Below are 17,045 nucleotides of genomic sequence, written 5' to 3'. Positions count from 1 at the left end.
CCTAACATACTACCTAACCTTTCACTTTAATTACTATTTTCCACATTTACCAGAGGTCATGAACCTACACATTTACACAACGAAAAATAAAAATAAGCACAATCAAGCACTTGCAATATACGATGGGGCAGAGCATGGATAAATCCCTATGACTATCAGAGCAAGCTGGTTTCAATTAATTTGAAAAGGATTAACACCCGCAAGTTTATTATTATTTTTTTTTGCCTATCAATAGTTTTAAAGAACTAGAGGTAAATGTGTGTAATATTAACTCCTTCAGTGAGGGCATACACAATGCAATTATGAGCTCTCAATAATACTTGCCTGAGCAAAATCTGATCTTGTTCTTCCGTAGGGCCAGCATGAGTGAGTCGAGCCAATGTTATTTTTCTCCATGATGCTGCGCAATAACTTCCCATCTTGGTCACCACACTAAAAAAAATTCCATTAAATAACCTATCTTGGCTATGGATAAAATGTGTCACATTACACTTCGTTCAGTGAAGACAATTCCAAATTTTCAAATCCTTAAGAAAAATAGTTCATGCAAACGAAATGATAGTATATCTTACATTAACTACATTAGTTTCGCATATTAACGCTGACATAACTGTAGGTGCGGACAACAGGCTGACAGCTGAGACCAAATATGTAAACCGCCCACGTCACAACTGAGGAATACAACACGGTCCAACATATAGAACACATTACGTTTAGATTTAAAAATGTTAAAAATAATACGTACAAATGTGAAATCTACGTGCCCGTTCATCTATTTTACAAGCATGCTGACGTAGTTAAGTAGAGAAATGGTGCACTTTAATCGTATGTTCGGATGTAGAACGTCAAGACATCCAGAGTAGAACAACTGACACACAAAAAAAAAGTGATGCAAGCATTTCCACACATAATACGTTGTTCTTTAAAAAACAAAACATAACTTGTCCAATACCTTCCTATTAGAGATTTTATTCGTTTCCAGAATATTTCCTAGGCCACGAATTTCAGACACAGCCATTTAGAATACACCTACATACTTTATGTTTCAACTTTCTTTTTTCGGTTTGGATCTTTCAGGTGCAGAATGAATGAGCTGTTCCGTTAGATGTCATTTTCTCCCCGTACACATTCCAAGTTAATTTAGGTTTACTGCAGACTACAAGTATAAATATATCAGAAAGTGACTTAAAATTACATAATATTAAAATTTAAATACTAACTGGAAAAATACTAAACGATCTAACTGTTTTTCTTTTCGTATATTCGTTATTTATTAGTCCGACATGAAGGGAAAGTAACATTCCAGTACGTTACCGTTCGTTTTCTGTCTATTTGACCCGCAGAAACAAATATCGCGCTCGTTATGAATCTCTGCGTTGAGACGCACATTTTAACAAGGAATCAAATATAAAGCAATCAATATTAAATAGACGTCCAAAAACTGTAAAAGTGTTCATTATTTTTTAATAGTTTACGCAACAAATATTACCACAGAAGTGTCAAAGCAACTCCAAGATGAAAATACTTACAGTTTAAAAGCCCCATTTTCATACAATTTCCTAACATTTATCTTAGCAACAGTTGTACGTACACTGACAGCCGTCACCGCATGCGTAATATTTCATTTTGAAAATTTGAACGAATACACATTGTTGTATAACGATAATTTTAAAAACAACCAATGAAAAAGCACCAATGATGACCTCAACCATCATTATTGTAATTATTGGTTAATGGTGTTTTAAGGTAGAAAAGCTTCTAAAACTAATTTTTAAATAACATGAAAATATTTATTTTCCAGTTAATAGAATAGGCAGTACTTAATTTCATGAAATGTGTAATATGTTTCACTTTTCAACTTAAATCTTTTCTTATTCAGTAATTAGAGTTTTTGATTGTTGTTCATACTGTGAAATATGAGAAATATTGTTACAAAACAGATTGCATTCCTAATCTCAGTGACTTATATGTACTAACTTTATAAAAATATTTTCTTCTACAGCTCTATTATTTATTTTATTTCATTATTCAGTCCGAGTAAAATGAACTGATTTAAAATCTTGCAAATTTTTTCTATCAGTCAAAAAGGTCCTTAAATATGAAAAACTTGCTCTTATAAGAGGCCAGTTGGAAGATTTTGGCAAGCAATTTTTAAACTGAATTTTGCTGGTAAATACGTATATGATAGGGTTGTAAGTATACAAATTTATTTAAGAACACCTATTTAAATGCTTTTAATAACAATGGTATAACCTTCCCTCTTGTCTTAAAGGGGAAATACACAAAATAATCCACTTGAGAACAAAAATTTCAAAAATTTTGGAATAGTAATTTTTACACACACAAACACTCACACACGTGCACACACATGTGTACAAACATGCACACACATGCACATGCACACACATACCCTCATACACAGATGCAGTCTCACAGACTAATGCAGTCACTCATACACTAACACATGCACATATGCACACCCACACACATGCTAACACACACGTGCACACATGCATGTGCACACATACTCATGCAAGCACACACACTTCAGTCACACATGCACACATACACTAAAGGGTGCACACACATGTGCATGCACACACACACATGCACACACACACACACACATTAATTTTTGGCATAGGCACCAAAAAAATTCAAAAGAAACAAATATATCCACAATTATAATACTCAAGAATTCAACTAACTGAAACACACATAACTCACCATCACCACTACTCACTTTGAAATATGTATCCTTCATATAGGGAGAAAATAATTTAATCCTTTTCTCTGCATCAGGGCCGGTGCAAGGTAAATTGGCGCTCTAGGCGAAAAAATTTAATGCCCCCCCCCCCCCCCTTCCCCCAAACACGGACACCCCAAAAAAAATTTTCCTTGTCTCAAAATACATCACGTAAGCCTAAGATATTGTCAACAATCAAATGTAAGCAGGCTTGTGTTTTTTTTTTTTTACTTTTTTACTAATTATAAATCATAAAAAGGTCACCGTGGACTTTAAAAAATTACTTATATCAAAATAAAAAAATATCAAACTGTTACAAAAATCCATTTTCATCTAGTTTCAATAATCGTTAAACATATTATATGAGCTGTTATGTGTCGTGCTGCGCCGCCCCCAGCTACTTGGCGCCCTAGGCGGTTGCCTAGTTTGCCTATATGGACGCGCCGGCCCTGCTCTGCATAATGACATAGCATAATTAAATAATATTAGCAAGTACATCTAAATTTACTATTAAAATATACTTTTTATCTCATCCTTTCTATGATTTAGAAAAAATATCTGAAATAATTAACTTATAGTTTTAAAAAAGCTTAAAAAAACCTGCTTTTATCATTAAGAATTAAAATTAAAAAATAAAATTAGAATTTAAATTTTTTGTCCAACAGTCAAATAATTCACCACAAATCTGTATAACTAAAAGCATAGGGTGCTCTCTTAATTCATTTCATAATGACTATATCCTAAAATTATAGATGGAAAATTTAAGACAAATGATATCCAGCACCTCATTACTTATTTTAAGTTCATTATTGTTATTAAGTTCATATAGTCATTTTTGTAATGACTACTATATCCTAAATTTTTGTATTGATTATATCCTATATTAGTGATATAAAATCTATTACAAATCATATTATAACTGATATAAAATTTAAGACAAATTATATCAAGCATCCAATTACTAATTTTCAGTTCATTATTGTTTTTAAGTTCATATAGTCATTTTTGTAATCACTATACCCTAAAATTAGTGATAGAAAATCTATTACAAATCATATTAATATTACTGATAGAAAATGTAACATAAAATATATCAAGCACCCCACGCATTTAGTTATGCATAGCTTTAGTTGTACGTAGTTGTTGTGCATTATTAGGCTGTTGCACAAAAAAGTTAAATTCAAATTTTATTTTTTAATTTGACGTCAACCGGGCCTGCGCTCCAGAAGCCTGGTCAGCCTCCGCCACCTTTCCCCTCACCCCCCGTCACACTTCCCGCACTGGCAGCCGCTCCGTAGTCGGGTGGTTGTGTTTGAGTAGCGCGCCACGGGCGTCAAGAGGACGCTGTAGCAGCAGTGCACACACCCCTCTAACTAGAGATGAACATTGTAATTCTTTTTTGCTTATTTTTCCCCAAGTGGCGTGTGACGGCAGATCGGCCGGGAGTGTTTTATGTACTTTAAGTAATTAATATTTAGTTAAGGCATTAACAACGGAAAGACGTACCGAACATGCACGAGGCAAACCGAAGTCCACCGAAGCTGGACTGGTTATCATTAATAATAAATTGTTGTAATTTTAGTTAATAGTTTTTATCATGCATTAGGTGTAATTATTAAGAGTGTTTTACCTGTAGCTTCCTGTGGCACGTAATCGTAACATATAACGGTAATTGGTTCGGCGCGAAGAAGACGTCATGTTAGGATAGCAAAGCCCTGTGCTCAGCCCAGTCCTTCGCCAGCACCGACCGAGAGCAGATGCATCAGCACCCTGGAGACCTCACCGCTTGCCAGCACTGCTAAGTAATTCTGTTAAATCTTAATCATCTTAAATCTTTCATTCGTAATTCCTCGGGGCTTCTCTCGGTCGGGGGAACTGTTTAAATAATTGTATGAGTGACCACTATGGTCCTTTTTATGCTAATTACCTAATTGTAGAGTGAGACCACGTCGTCAAGTTGCACCACGTGAACCGATTCGTGCCGCAGGCATTGTGTGATATAATCAAAAGTGTAGGCAAAGTAGCAACTAATAAACCAGGGCATACGATTTTATTTGTATTTGTTTATTTCAACATCCTGAGTGTGACGGCGTGTGGGACGCCGTAAGAGCCCACTGCGTAGGTGAAGAGCGTACCAGTGGCGCGTACTAGGATTGGCTTTAGGGGGTTTAAAATTACTCCTCACGTGGGCGACGTCACGGCTCTGAAAAAGAGTCTCTCCTGGGTCCGTGCCCCTTGCACGGTGGCGCCCACAAATTAATCTCAGTACATGTATCGACGCGAACTCCCGCTTAGCATAAGGACAGTTAGACCGCGGCCATGTCAAATTTTTAGTTCATTCAACAATAACAGTGTGGTTTTTTTTTTTTTTTTTTTAGTTTTTAACTACAAGTTTACTTTATTTTTTTTAGTCCCCAAATAAAATAAAAATATTGAATATGAGTAATTGAAACAAATTAAAAATACTAAATATGAGTGATTAATTTCTTTGTTTCTTACAATGAACTTAAAATTAATCATTAATGTTCACGTAATTTTGTCGGTTCAGCTAATGCGTCAACATTAAATGAAACTTTTCTTGTTATCTTAGAGCAATCAAGTTCTTCTACTTGGAGACCATCCAAGGAATTTACAAGACTACGAGCTACATAAGCCTGTCCCGCAGCAAAGAGACGCTATTCCATATAAACAACTGAATAATCTTCAGTGCAGCCTTGCATCTTATGCAGGGTAGATGCCCAACTCAGTATATTAATTATTTTATTCTTTTCAGCTTATTACTCATAGTTTGAAATCAATGGCTTTTTGATTCTTTTACCTTCCCCAACTCCCACTTAACAATAAGGTCTGAAGTTATCAATATATTCTACGAGACAGCCCAGACGACGACAGTTGGACTGGAGAAATTGTTATGATATTGTACTAGCTGTGCCCGCGACTTCGTCCGTGTGGAATAGTGTCTTCAGGTAGCATTTTTAATTATTTAGGCTAATTATTTTACAAATAAGACACATACGTGTCTGCCCGTTCGGGTAAGCACGCTTAGGCATATTTCCCCACCTACACCGCGCCGTACCACGCCACACTTCCCCCCCCCCCCCCCCCCCCCCTCGCGCGGCTGCACAGCGCTCATTGTGTATGGCGCGGTGCTTGGCAAGTTTCTTACTCACGTTAACTTCAGTTTCACATTTTGTAATGACTCCGTAAATGTTACATCAGAATAGCTCTAATATTTTGTCTCGTTTTGCAAACTTATAAAACATTCACAAAAACCTTACATATTTCCATACAAACTTTGAACGTCATATTTATTTATATTGAATCAAAAGCCTAAAAAATAAGTTGCAAGCTTTTAGCTCTGAAAATGACGATACTTCCATACAACTTTTCATTCCCCCTTTCAACCCCTTACAACCCTTTTTTCTCATTAAAAAGTAGCCTATGTCCTTTCTCAGGCTCTGGACTATCTGTGTACCAAATTTCATTCAAATTGGTTCGGTAGTTATGGCCTGGAAGCACGACAGACAGACAGACAGACAGACAGACAGACAGACAGACAGACAGACAGAGTTACTTTCGCATTTATAATATTAGTAAGGATTGTTAGAGGTTCTTTATATGTATGCAAAATTTCAGCACATTTGGATTTCAAAATATGGTTTAAAATTTAATGAAATCTTTTATTACATAGTCAATTGAAACATGCAGATCAAGCTAATAAAAGTATGGTAAAAAGTGGGAAGAATATCACTGAATATGTACAGTGAATTGATGATAATGATTAGGATTTTTTTTGTAAATTAAAAATTTTGTTACTTTGTCAGTATCAACATCTAGTCATGTTCAATTTACGTAATCGGAAAGTACGTTGTAAATAGCACATCTGAATTGTTTTAGTTTTATGACTGCATACACTATGTATGTACCTACTTAAACCAAGCATTATATTTAAAACATCTACATTTATCCTAAAATAATTAAAAGAAACTGTACAAACTTAAAGTAAAAATTTAGTGCTGAACCTGGTAACCATTTGTTATAATAAAAGGCTAGGTATATGGAATAAATAAAATAAATAAATAAAATTAACCAACAACCCAAATATAAATTTCAATGCTTCTGATCCTGTTGGTATGTGTTATAAAAATCATTCTGTGCATTCCATTGGTTTTAGTTATCAAAGCACACTGCTTCATTGGCTTTTATAGGATTTTATTTTAAACCATATTTATACAGAATTTGATGGGTTATGTTGTATCCTGTTGTAAACAAGTATGTTTGATTCTAATGTTTTCTGGTGAATTCAAATGATATTATCTTTGAAAGATTTGTGCAATGGGAGTGCAAGACTTGATGTAGGCTTTTGGACATACGCCATTGCGCCATATGCCTAAGCAATGGCGTATGTCCAAAAGCCTACATCAAGTTGAATTCAAATGACTTCTTGATCTTGTTGGCTTCAATTGTAAGGCATTATAATGGTTTATTTTATTTCCTAGTGTTTTCTCTTAGAATCTATTAGGTTGTGTTGGTGTCTGTTTTAAGGAATTTTATTGTTTATATTATTAAATAGTTTTTTCTATTGGATGTTGTTGATTCTTGTTTTATATTAATTTTTCTATGATATTTGGTTTGGATTATTTGGTTGGTTTCTATTGTCAAATATTATGTCATATTTATTTTATTACTCATATTTTCAATTGGTGTCTCTTAGTTATTTTGTTTGAATTCACATGCATTCAGTTGGATTCAGCTGTAGAGTATAGTGTTTTACATTATCTTATATGTTATATTTAGTGTTTTCTCTTGTTTTCTTTTATTTTATTTAATATACTTAGGGTTTATTATAGGACATTATGTTGAGTTCTGTAGTTTCCTAGTGTTCCCTGCCAAAAATTATTTAAAAAATCAACTAATCCTATTAGGAATCTTAATGTTTCCTGTTGTAAACACAATGGCTTTATTGAGTTTCAGTGGTTTCTGCTGAGAAAAATTGGCCTACAAAAATAAAGGAGTGTATTCTGTTGGTTTTTGTTTTGTAGCACATTGGATTCACCTGTGCCCCACAGTCATCCAGGTGGGCTTGTGTATCCGTGTCGTGAGCTGCTCGTCACGTACTCGCACTATCAGCTCCGCCAGGGTGGCAGGTTCTACCTTGGGAGGAGTTGCACGAGAACCGCGCAACGCATACAAGGTATGTGACTGCGGCTCTGAATCGTCTCTGGCAGACTCGGGCCCCGCAGGAAGAAGCTCTTCCCACCCCTGGTCGTCGTGAAACTTGTTGGCCGGGTCCAGGTTTCGGGACAACTCGTCAGCCAGTTGGTTCTCCCTCCCCGGAACATGCTCGATGGAGAAGGAAAACCCCTGGAGCATCATGGCCCAATGAGTAAACAAGGACTTCCGGCCCTCTGCGGAGTCGAGCCAGCTCAGTCACTGGCTGTCTGTATGCAGTGTGAACAGGCGACTCACGAGGTGGTGCTGGTAGCGCTGGAGGGCCCAGACCACCGCAAGGCACTCCTGCTCATTGACGTGGTAGCGCCACTCAGCTGGGCCGAACTTGGTGCTTGCTACTCGACAACAAGTTTCCGTCCCTTGTCGCTCACCTGTTTAAGGATTGTGCCCATACCATCCTGGCTTCCATCCGTCTGGACGAAGAGCAGGCGGTCGGACTTCAGGCGGGACAAGATGTGGCAGTTAAGAAATTGTTGCTTGACCTGGTGGAAGGCCTCGTCCGAAGCAGCTGTCCGACGGAACATGGTCTTCGGGGAAAGGAGTTCTATCATCGGGGCGGTGACTGTCGCGAAGTGTAGGACAAACGACTGGAGCCAATTCAGCAGCCCCTTGAGTTTCTGGAGCTGCTTCCTAGAGCGCATTGACAGTTTGTTTTGAATGTGGTCCAGCTGTGCACTGTCCGTGGTCGGCAGACCTCCGTTGTCATGATGTACCCCAGGAACTCAATCTCATTGGCCCTGATGTGACACTTACCCGGCGCGCAGGTGAGGCTGTGTCTTCCCAGCCGTTCGAAGACCAGGGCCAAATTATGGGCATGATTCTCCCACGTACATGACTACACGTAAAAAGATGTGTCAAACTTGCCAATGTAGCAGTCCAAGATGCGGACCATCATGGTCTGGAAGGTCGCAGGGGCGTCCATCAGCCCAAACAGCATGGTGCAGTACTGAAAACGCCAGCCACCAGGCATCGTGAACGTCGTATTGGGGGTCGGCGGGACTCACTAGCACCTGCCAGTAGCCGGATTTGAGATCAATTGTCGTAAATATCTTTGCATCTCCCATGCCAGCCAGGGCGTCAGTAATGATTATTAGTAGGGGCGGGGCTGGACTAGTGAGGCAATTTATCGGTTTGAAATTCACGCAAAAACGTAGTGTGCCATCATTTTTGCCAGCCATCACTATTCGGCAGTTATATGTGGAGGTGCCGGGCTTGATGACCCCATCTCGCAGCATTTCACCTATCTGTTCTTGTATAGTGGCCTACTCCTGGGGCCCAACCCCTAACACCTTCTCGTGCGGTGGTTGATGTGGAACCATCGGGATGAAGTGTTCGGTGATCATCGTGCTATGTAACTTGTCTGCACTGCAGTGGCAAAGACCTACAGTTGGCTCACTAGCACTCGGTTTATGAAACCAGTGTACTCATCTGGTACGTTGTGCCTATGATCATCCAGGCGATTGTCTTAGCCGTTGGGGGGGGGGGGGGGGGGGGAGGCTGAGTTCGATGAACTCTGTAAACAGTCCAACATCCATGCATTCCGAGGTGCAGCCGCCCAGCACGAACCTCTATGGTGGCATCCCCCTGGTCAAGACAAGGAGCCCCCAGGATGAGCTCCTCCCGCAGGTCGGACACCACGAGGGCTTCTGTCTGACTGACATGATCTGTGATGTGTGCCCTCCACCATCATGCTGGCGCTCCTAGTGGCCAGCTTCATCATCCCGGGACAAGGTGTTACCTCAGGCTGAGTACAAGGTGTGACACGACATATGAATGGCTGGCACCTGTGTCCCCCAGTGCCAGCAGCTCCCGCCCATTTGGCACGGTCAGGGGAAGTAGTCCGGGACCTTCCGACTCCAAGTGGCCGAGTAGGGGCGGTGCTTCTCCGGGTATGATAGCTGCTGCGGGGGTCCCCATTGACATAATAGGAGTGGTGATGCTCGATGCGAACCCGGGGCGAAGCCTGTCGTGGTGGTTGGGGCCGACCCCGCTGTCATCAGGCGAACGGAGCTGCGTAGCTGGTCGGGAAGTCAAAGAATGGGGCCCAGCTGCCACTCTGCCCCCTATAGACTGTTTTCCGATGGCATGGGGTGAACTTCGTCTGCTTTTCTAGTGGTGGCCCTGATGGGCACTCGCGGTGCCAGTGGTACACTTCAGACGGGAAGGCTGCGATCCACGGGCCGCCTGGCCTCCAATTCGTTCCTCCTGGCTAGACTTTCACTTGTCCTGCTGTGGTTGGTCCTGCGGTGCCAGATTTTAACTCACGTGGCTCTGTCGTGGGAGTGATTGTCTCCCACAGTGGCACGGTCCTGTGTAGGGCACTACCACCATAGCATCTTCTGGCGATATGACAGCCCAGGTAGGGATTTTTTTTTTCCTAACCTAAATTAAAAACTCCGTGTGTTGGGGAGGATTCCGGGTTAGGGAGGGAGACTAAGTGTGTCTCAGGCCGAAGCCTAAACGCTCTAATCATGCAGGGTTTAAGCCATGCGTGCATAATGTGCTAGGAGGGGGATTGGCTAGCCATGGCAGCGATTGGCGCCATGACTAACTCTCCTCACTGACTATTCTAGACTATAAACTAGATAAGTTGGGCCCAGGTAAAACCTACATAGACACAGGGAAAACCCTGGGCACTTACCGCCGGGATGCAGAATTTCATGCATTATTAGCAAGCAGGTTGATTACAGGAAACAGAAGGATAGTTCCGGAAGAAGAGTTGGACAGAGTAGAAAAGAGTCTACCATGCGGGAGGTTGGGGGCTTGCACATTGCTGTGCGCATTGGTTTGGGTGGCACTGGTTGTTTCGGGGGCGACTTTAGTCGTTTCCCGCCAGGCTGCCAGCCAGCCAAATTAGTTGAAAGGTAATAGGTAAATTTTGTAACCGAAACAACGTGGATACGCACTCCAATGTACTCGGCACAAAGCTGATGGCACCATTGGCTTACCGTGTCGTGTGTCTATGTCGGGAACTGTTGAGAGGCCTTAAGATAACTTAATAATAACAAATATTACTAAATCTATTTATGACGAACTGCCAGCAATACAAGTGTATGTGTGAAATTTACCCGCCAGTCTGCAACCACATGGCTGGGGTCCGGCCTCGGCCGTCGCAGGCAGCTGTGGATGGCCGGCTGCTCAGCCAATCGCGCATCACTACGGGGGGCGATGCGCGAGGATTGATTTCGGGCATTTGTATTTTTGTGTTATGTCGGGATCATAATTTCCAAGCGAAGAAACATGTGGGTTCAAACTGTTTACGCTTTTTTCAATAAAAGTTTGTGTGGTACGAACATAGAAGTCTTGCAAAGTTTCCGACTCGGTTTCACGATGCAAAGCTTTGACGCCAGCCGCCGGTGCTCCCTCTGGGTCGCACAGGCCGTTACGTCCCAACAACATTTGCTCGAATTGCGTGTGCAACAAACACGCCAGTGCATGATGTGCGCCGCAACGAAGGGCAAGCCCACCGAAGCGCCCGGCCGGGTGTGGCAATGTGCTAGTGTGTGATAAATGTGTAATTTTCTATTCTTTCCATAAACCAAAATAACAATTTTAGAGATAATAAAGTAATATAAGAATTGTATACCATTGTAGAATAATTATTGTATATCTCAAATTAACAACTAAGTCCATAACTGGTCGTGGCTGTTTTCTCGTGCTCCACGCGTTTTGGCGGAGGTTCGTGCCGCGCTTTTTAGGCAGTTGCCTTCCGGCGCTCACCAGGGACAGTCGCTCCGCGCCCGTCGCGCAGACATCATCGCGCCAAATCCAGCATTTCGGCGACATGGCGATCTACAGTAACTTTCATGTTTTAGCGTTTATTATCAAGTTAGGCTTTTCTAGGTTCATAGTTTATTTAACATTATTATATTTCATTTGTGTTATGTGTTCATAATCCAGCCGCGTCACGACAGTCATCAGTAACAGCCACGCCTCGCAGTATACTTTTCACGTACATCTAAACGTATTGGCAATCCATCACGAACTTTGACTTATTAATATATGTAGTTGCATTCCTGTTTAATAACTGTTGATCGTGTACTTTTGCCATTTCATATTCAATTTCAGTCATAATTTAGTTGCAACGTTTCAGTGCTGCAGTGGTTCTCCGCGGCCTTAGTTTTGTCAGTGCCGGCCTCATGATAGAACTTCTACACGCGTTTGCCGCCTAACCTGTTCGCATAAAACGTCGGTGTGTTAAACCGACCGTGTAGAGACGGTCTGACAACAGACTCGGCCAGGGTTGGACCAGCAAGTGTATCAGACCTTAATAAAGTGCAGTGTCTTTTCAGTCAGTTTCCTTTTATTTCATGGCATCCTGGGTGGCCTGAACAGCCCAGGTAGTTTAAACTCACGACGCACTCCTGCCTGCAGCCACGAGATCGAACCCCCCTTCCCCCCCTGAGTTCATTTTCAATTAAATATTTATTCTAAACTTAATCAGGCAGCAGGAGTGGCGTCAGCTTCTACAGGGAAGTAGCGTGGGGCATCTGTAGCGATTCACATACACCTGTTCTGAATTCGCTGTAATTTTAGTAGGTGTGTAGGGGTAGCTATGTCCCAGACAGGGGCTGCGTACGTGATTATGGGGCGAATTAGACCTTTGTACAGCAGTAGGCCGGTTTTAACTTTGCTGCCACATCGCCTGCTCATTACTGGATATAGTGCACTAATCCTAGCCTGTGCTTGTGCTCGCTTGGTGTCTATGTGGTAATGCCAGAGTAGTTTTCTATCCATGTGTACACCTAGATATTTCACTACATCCTTATGTGGTGTTTGTTCATCAAACAAATGTATTTGCGGCCTGTTTTCTGCAGTCGGGAGATTTTTGCCCGTAAAAACAATAGCCTCTGACTTAGTTATGTTTACTTTGATACGCCAATTCGTGCACCATCGTTCAAACTCAGTGAGCGCGACTTGCAATCTGTTTGTAGCTAGCTGGAGGTTGTGGGACCTGCTATACAGCACTGTGTTATCTGCATAGCAGCCCAGCTTTACTAGGCGGTGTGCAGGGCGTGGCATGTCACTGACATATACATTGAAGAGTACCGGGCCTAAGATGCTTCCCTGTGGAACACCTGCTCTTATTTGTTTTAGGTCAGCTAGAGCTCCTTCAGTAAATACACTAAAGGTTCTGTCTGCTAAGGTTGACGCGACTAGCTTGATATAGCAGTCCGGGAATCCTGTTTGGTAGAGTTTGTAAATTAGCACCGCATGAAATACTTTGTCAAAGGCTTTTTCTACATCTATAAACGTAGCAACTACGTAGTCTTGTACGAGGGTTATTTTTTTTTTCAACCTCCGATCGGCTGTAATAAAAAAACGGGAATAAATTGGGAAATTATTTTGATGTCAAAAGAAACGTACATCCTTACTCTATTTTTCCACATAATCACCGTGCAGATTGAGGCATTTGTCGTACCGATGCACCAACTTTTCAATACCCTCTGCATAAAATGATGCCTCCTGCCTATTCAGCCACGTTTTAACAGTGCCCTGCAGTGTGATTACAGTTTCATTTCTCCATGGCATGCCCATTAATCGATACCCTAATTGCTCGTACACGAGTCGACACGTCTCGTAGTGTTTACCCCCTTCCACCAACCATGTGGAGCGGCCAACTCACACCTCAGTTGAAGCTAGGTTATGGGAATGTCAACATGGCTGCAACGATAAACTGTACGATGAAATGCGAGCTGCATGGAGTCATCCGTTTCTTACAGGCAGAAGGGCACACTGCAGCAGAAATCCATCGCCGAATGAGTGTTGTGTACGGTGAAAACTTTATGAGCGATGGCGTTGTGCGAGAGTGGTGTCGGAACTTCCGCGAAGGCCGTATTGATGTTCATGATGAAGGTGGCCAAGGAAGGAAGTCGGTAGCAACAGATAAAACAGTTCAGAGAGTTGATGCAGTTGTTCGTGAGAGACGTCGATTCACAATTACAGAACTGTCTGAACAATTTCCGCTCATTTCAAGGTCAGTCCTATACGCCATTGTTACAGACAATCTCGGATACAGGAAAATCTGTGCCCGATGGGTACCCAAGATGTTGTCTGACATTAACAAGGAGCGGCGAATGGCATCAGCCTTGTCGTTTTTGCTGTGTTACGCAGACGATGGTGAACACTTTTTGACTCAAATTGTGACAGGTGATGAAACATGGATTCATTTCGATAATGAAGAAACAAAACTTCAATCACAACAGTGGATGCACACCTATTCTCCAAACAAGCCGAAAAAGTTCAAACGGACATTCAGCACCAAGAAACAGATGGCTACAGTGTTCTGGGATCACCAAGGTGTGCTACTGGTTGATTTCATGGAGCCAGGGACAACAATCAATGCTGCTGCATACTGCGCGACACTACGACGGCTAAGACAGTCGATACGCAACACGCGGAAAGTAATGCTGACATCTGGTGTTGTCTTGCTTTATGACAACGCCAGACCGCATAGTGCCGCACACACAACAACTTCTTGCAAGATTTCGATGGGAAGTGTTTGATCACCCTCCTAACAGTCCGGATTTGGCACCGAGTGACTATCACCTATTCCCAAAGTTGAAAAAGTGGCTTGGAGGACGATGCTTCAACACCAATGATGAACTGCAGAGCACTGTTAAAACGTGGCTGAATAGGCAGGAAGCATCATTTTATGCAGAGGGTATTGGAAAGCTGGTGCATCGGTACGACAAATGCCTCAATGTGCACGGTGATTATGTGGAAAAATAGAGTAAAGATGTACGTTTCTTTTGACATTAAAATAATTTCCCAATTCATTCCCGTTTTTTTATTACAGCCGATCGGAGGTTGAAAAAAAAATAACCCTCGTACATTAAATGTGCTTGTGATTTCCTCTGTCAGGCGCACTAGCTGATACACTGTCGAATGTGTACTGCGAAAGCCGAACTGTTCATTCGGCAGTATGTTGTTTTCGTGAGTGTGTACGTTAAGTCGGTGTAGTATGATACTCTCTACGACTTTAGACACAGTAGCTACTTAGCAGACTGATAGGTCTGTAATTCTTGGGCAGTGTTTTGTTTTTGCCTGGCTTGTGGAAGACTATAACTCTAGCCTCTTTCCATTGCGAAGGGAAAATATTTAACCTAAATATTGCATTTATGCACTCAGCTAGATATTATAGTGTTTCATTCGGAAGTTGTTTGAGAACAACAGCCTGTATGCCGTCGTTCCCAGGAGCTTTTCGCGGCTTAATTTTTTTGATAGCACGCTTTATTTCTTGCGCCTGTGTTAACAGAGGCGCAGAGATTGTAGGTAGTCGCAATTTAACACGGAGTTCGCGGTAAATTTGCGCTGTGAATAGCCTATCGCAGGGCTGCATGTTGGGCTGGAATGCTGTTTCCAATGTGTCGGCGAAAGCTTGTGCCTTGTCACGGGGCTGGAAAACTACGCCATTGTTTGTTTCAAGGGGCGGGATTTTATTCGCTTCGTCATTGTCCAGGCGCTTCCATCCTGGGTGTCGAGTCTTGAGATTTTAGTTTCCCACTGGCTGCTTCGCCAGAGGGAAATTTCATAGGATATTACTGTTAGTAATTCATTTATTCAGCGTTTCGTCTGCTGTGTGCGACGCCGTATGTATTTGCGCCGCAGTCGATTTTTTTGTGAAATCAAGTTGCGGATGTATTCTGGCAGCTCGTCGTGTGCTAACCTAACTTCCTTTACTGGGATGCACTGGCTAACACCATCCTGGATTTTCTCTGTTAATTCTAGAATCGTGGAATTAAAGTTATCGCAGTTTTCAATGCTTATTTCGGCCGCGTGGGCATTTTCTTCGCCTGTGTTGGGGCAAGCCTGGTCGCAACCAGCATGTCCTGTGCGGGCTGTTGAGGCCTGTCGTTTGTGGAGCGTGGGGGTTTGCCTTGGCCATTTTTATGGCTTGTTGGGTTCTTCTTGAACCCCCTCCTCTTCTGCCACAGGTTTGGCTAGGACTGGGTAGTCCAGCTCATTGTGGCTGGGCTCCCAGTGCTGCTGCAGTGCTGCTCCCGCTGGCCTGTGCTAGGTACTGGCCGAAGCTCGGAGGCGGAGGGCCCCAGGGGTTGGGTCTCGGGGGGCCGTGGTAGGCCTGCGGAGCTCGCTGCTGGGGAGGAGGCTGTTCGGCAGTCCTCTTATTCTCACACATGTCGCGGCGAGAATGCTTTTCTCGCTGCTGACGGACCTGAGGGGGGAGGTGCCTATGGCTTTCTGTTTTGTACGCACTGCAGCCTTTGTAGTTGCTGCAGTGTGGTTTCTGGCAGTTTGCACATTTCTTGTGCTCTTGCTGCCCGCCAGTAGGTCAGTCGGTTGCGCTGTGTGGGCCGCTGCACCACCTGCACACAGCCTCCGCGCAGCAGCCTTTCCCAACATGGTTAAAGCGCTGGCACCTGCTGCATTGGGATGGTCCCTTTGGACGGCGGTAGTCATCTACGCGGATTTGCATGCCAGCAAATTCGCGCAGCGACTGTATTCTGTCGCTGTCGCATGAGTGCGGCACCTCAATAACGAGTGCATCGCACTTCTCTCGCTTCTGCCTGTTTTCCAGAAACCAGTGGTTCTGGACAGGCAAGTTTAGGGCTGCGAACTCCTCTTGTAGGAAGTCAGAGGGCGTGTGGCGATATACGCCGCGCAGTACAAATTTTTTTGGTACTTCATGGTGCTGGAGAAGTACCAAGTGCTGTGCACCAATGGCCTGAAGGGCCTTAATCGCGCGCGTGTATTCTGTGATAGTAGCGGTGTGGACCAGGATTTCTTCCTTCTCGCGGTTGGTACACGTGAAACGCTCAGTGAGGGCGTTTTTGAGTTTATGGTACACATGCAGGTATTGGTGTCCCTGGTCCAGGAACACGAACAAAGGTTTCACGCGCGGGGCCTTGGGCGCTGCCGCAGGTGGCTGTTGGGAGGGGGGAGGGCGGGGCAAACCTGCTCGGTTGAGGTAGAGGCCGCCATCTCGTGGTGCGACCTCTTTGTCTTCTTTGTGGCGACTGTCTGCCATTCGCCTTGCGTCTCTTCCTCCTGAGGGGAGGGCGTTGCTGCGTCCATTTCAGTCATTTTGGTTTGTTAGCGTCCGTAC

At 43.0% G+C, this 17,045-nt stretch overlaps 1 protein-coding gene across 5 annotated transcripts in view; it reads right to left on the bottom strand.

Moving 5' to 3' along the window:
- Positions 1-1,124, bottom strand: part of LOC134535777 (uncharacterized) — a 192,054-nt gene extending 190,930 nt beyond the window's left edge. For 2 of the 5 annotated variants that reach the window (XM_063375031.1, XM_063375033.1), the window contains exons 1-2: positions 573-738; positions 325-432 (exon numbers count right to left, since the gene is read on the bottom strand). In XM_063375031.1, coding sequence (XP_063231101.1) covers positions 325-432; positions 573-608 — 144 coding nt within the window. In that variant the 5' untranslated portion in view covers positions 609-738. The other 3 variants (XM_063375030.1, XM_063375029.1, XM_063375032.1) reach the window with 3 other exon arrangements.
- Positions 1,125-17,045: the final 15,921 nt, after the last annotated feature.

This window comes from Bacillus rossius, chromosome 10, assembly GCF_032445375.1.
Source record: "Bacillus rossius redtenbacheri isolate Brsri chromosome 10, Brsri_v3, whole genome shotgun sequence".
NCBI classification, from domain to species: domain Eukaryota; kingdom Metazoa; phylum Arthropoda; class Insecta; order Phasmatodea; family Bacillidae; genus Bacillus; species Bacillus rossius.
The sequence above is the reverse complement of the archived record's forward strand: the minus strand, read 5'-3'. Positions and strand labels throughout refer to the sequence as shown.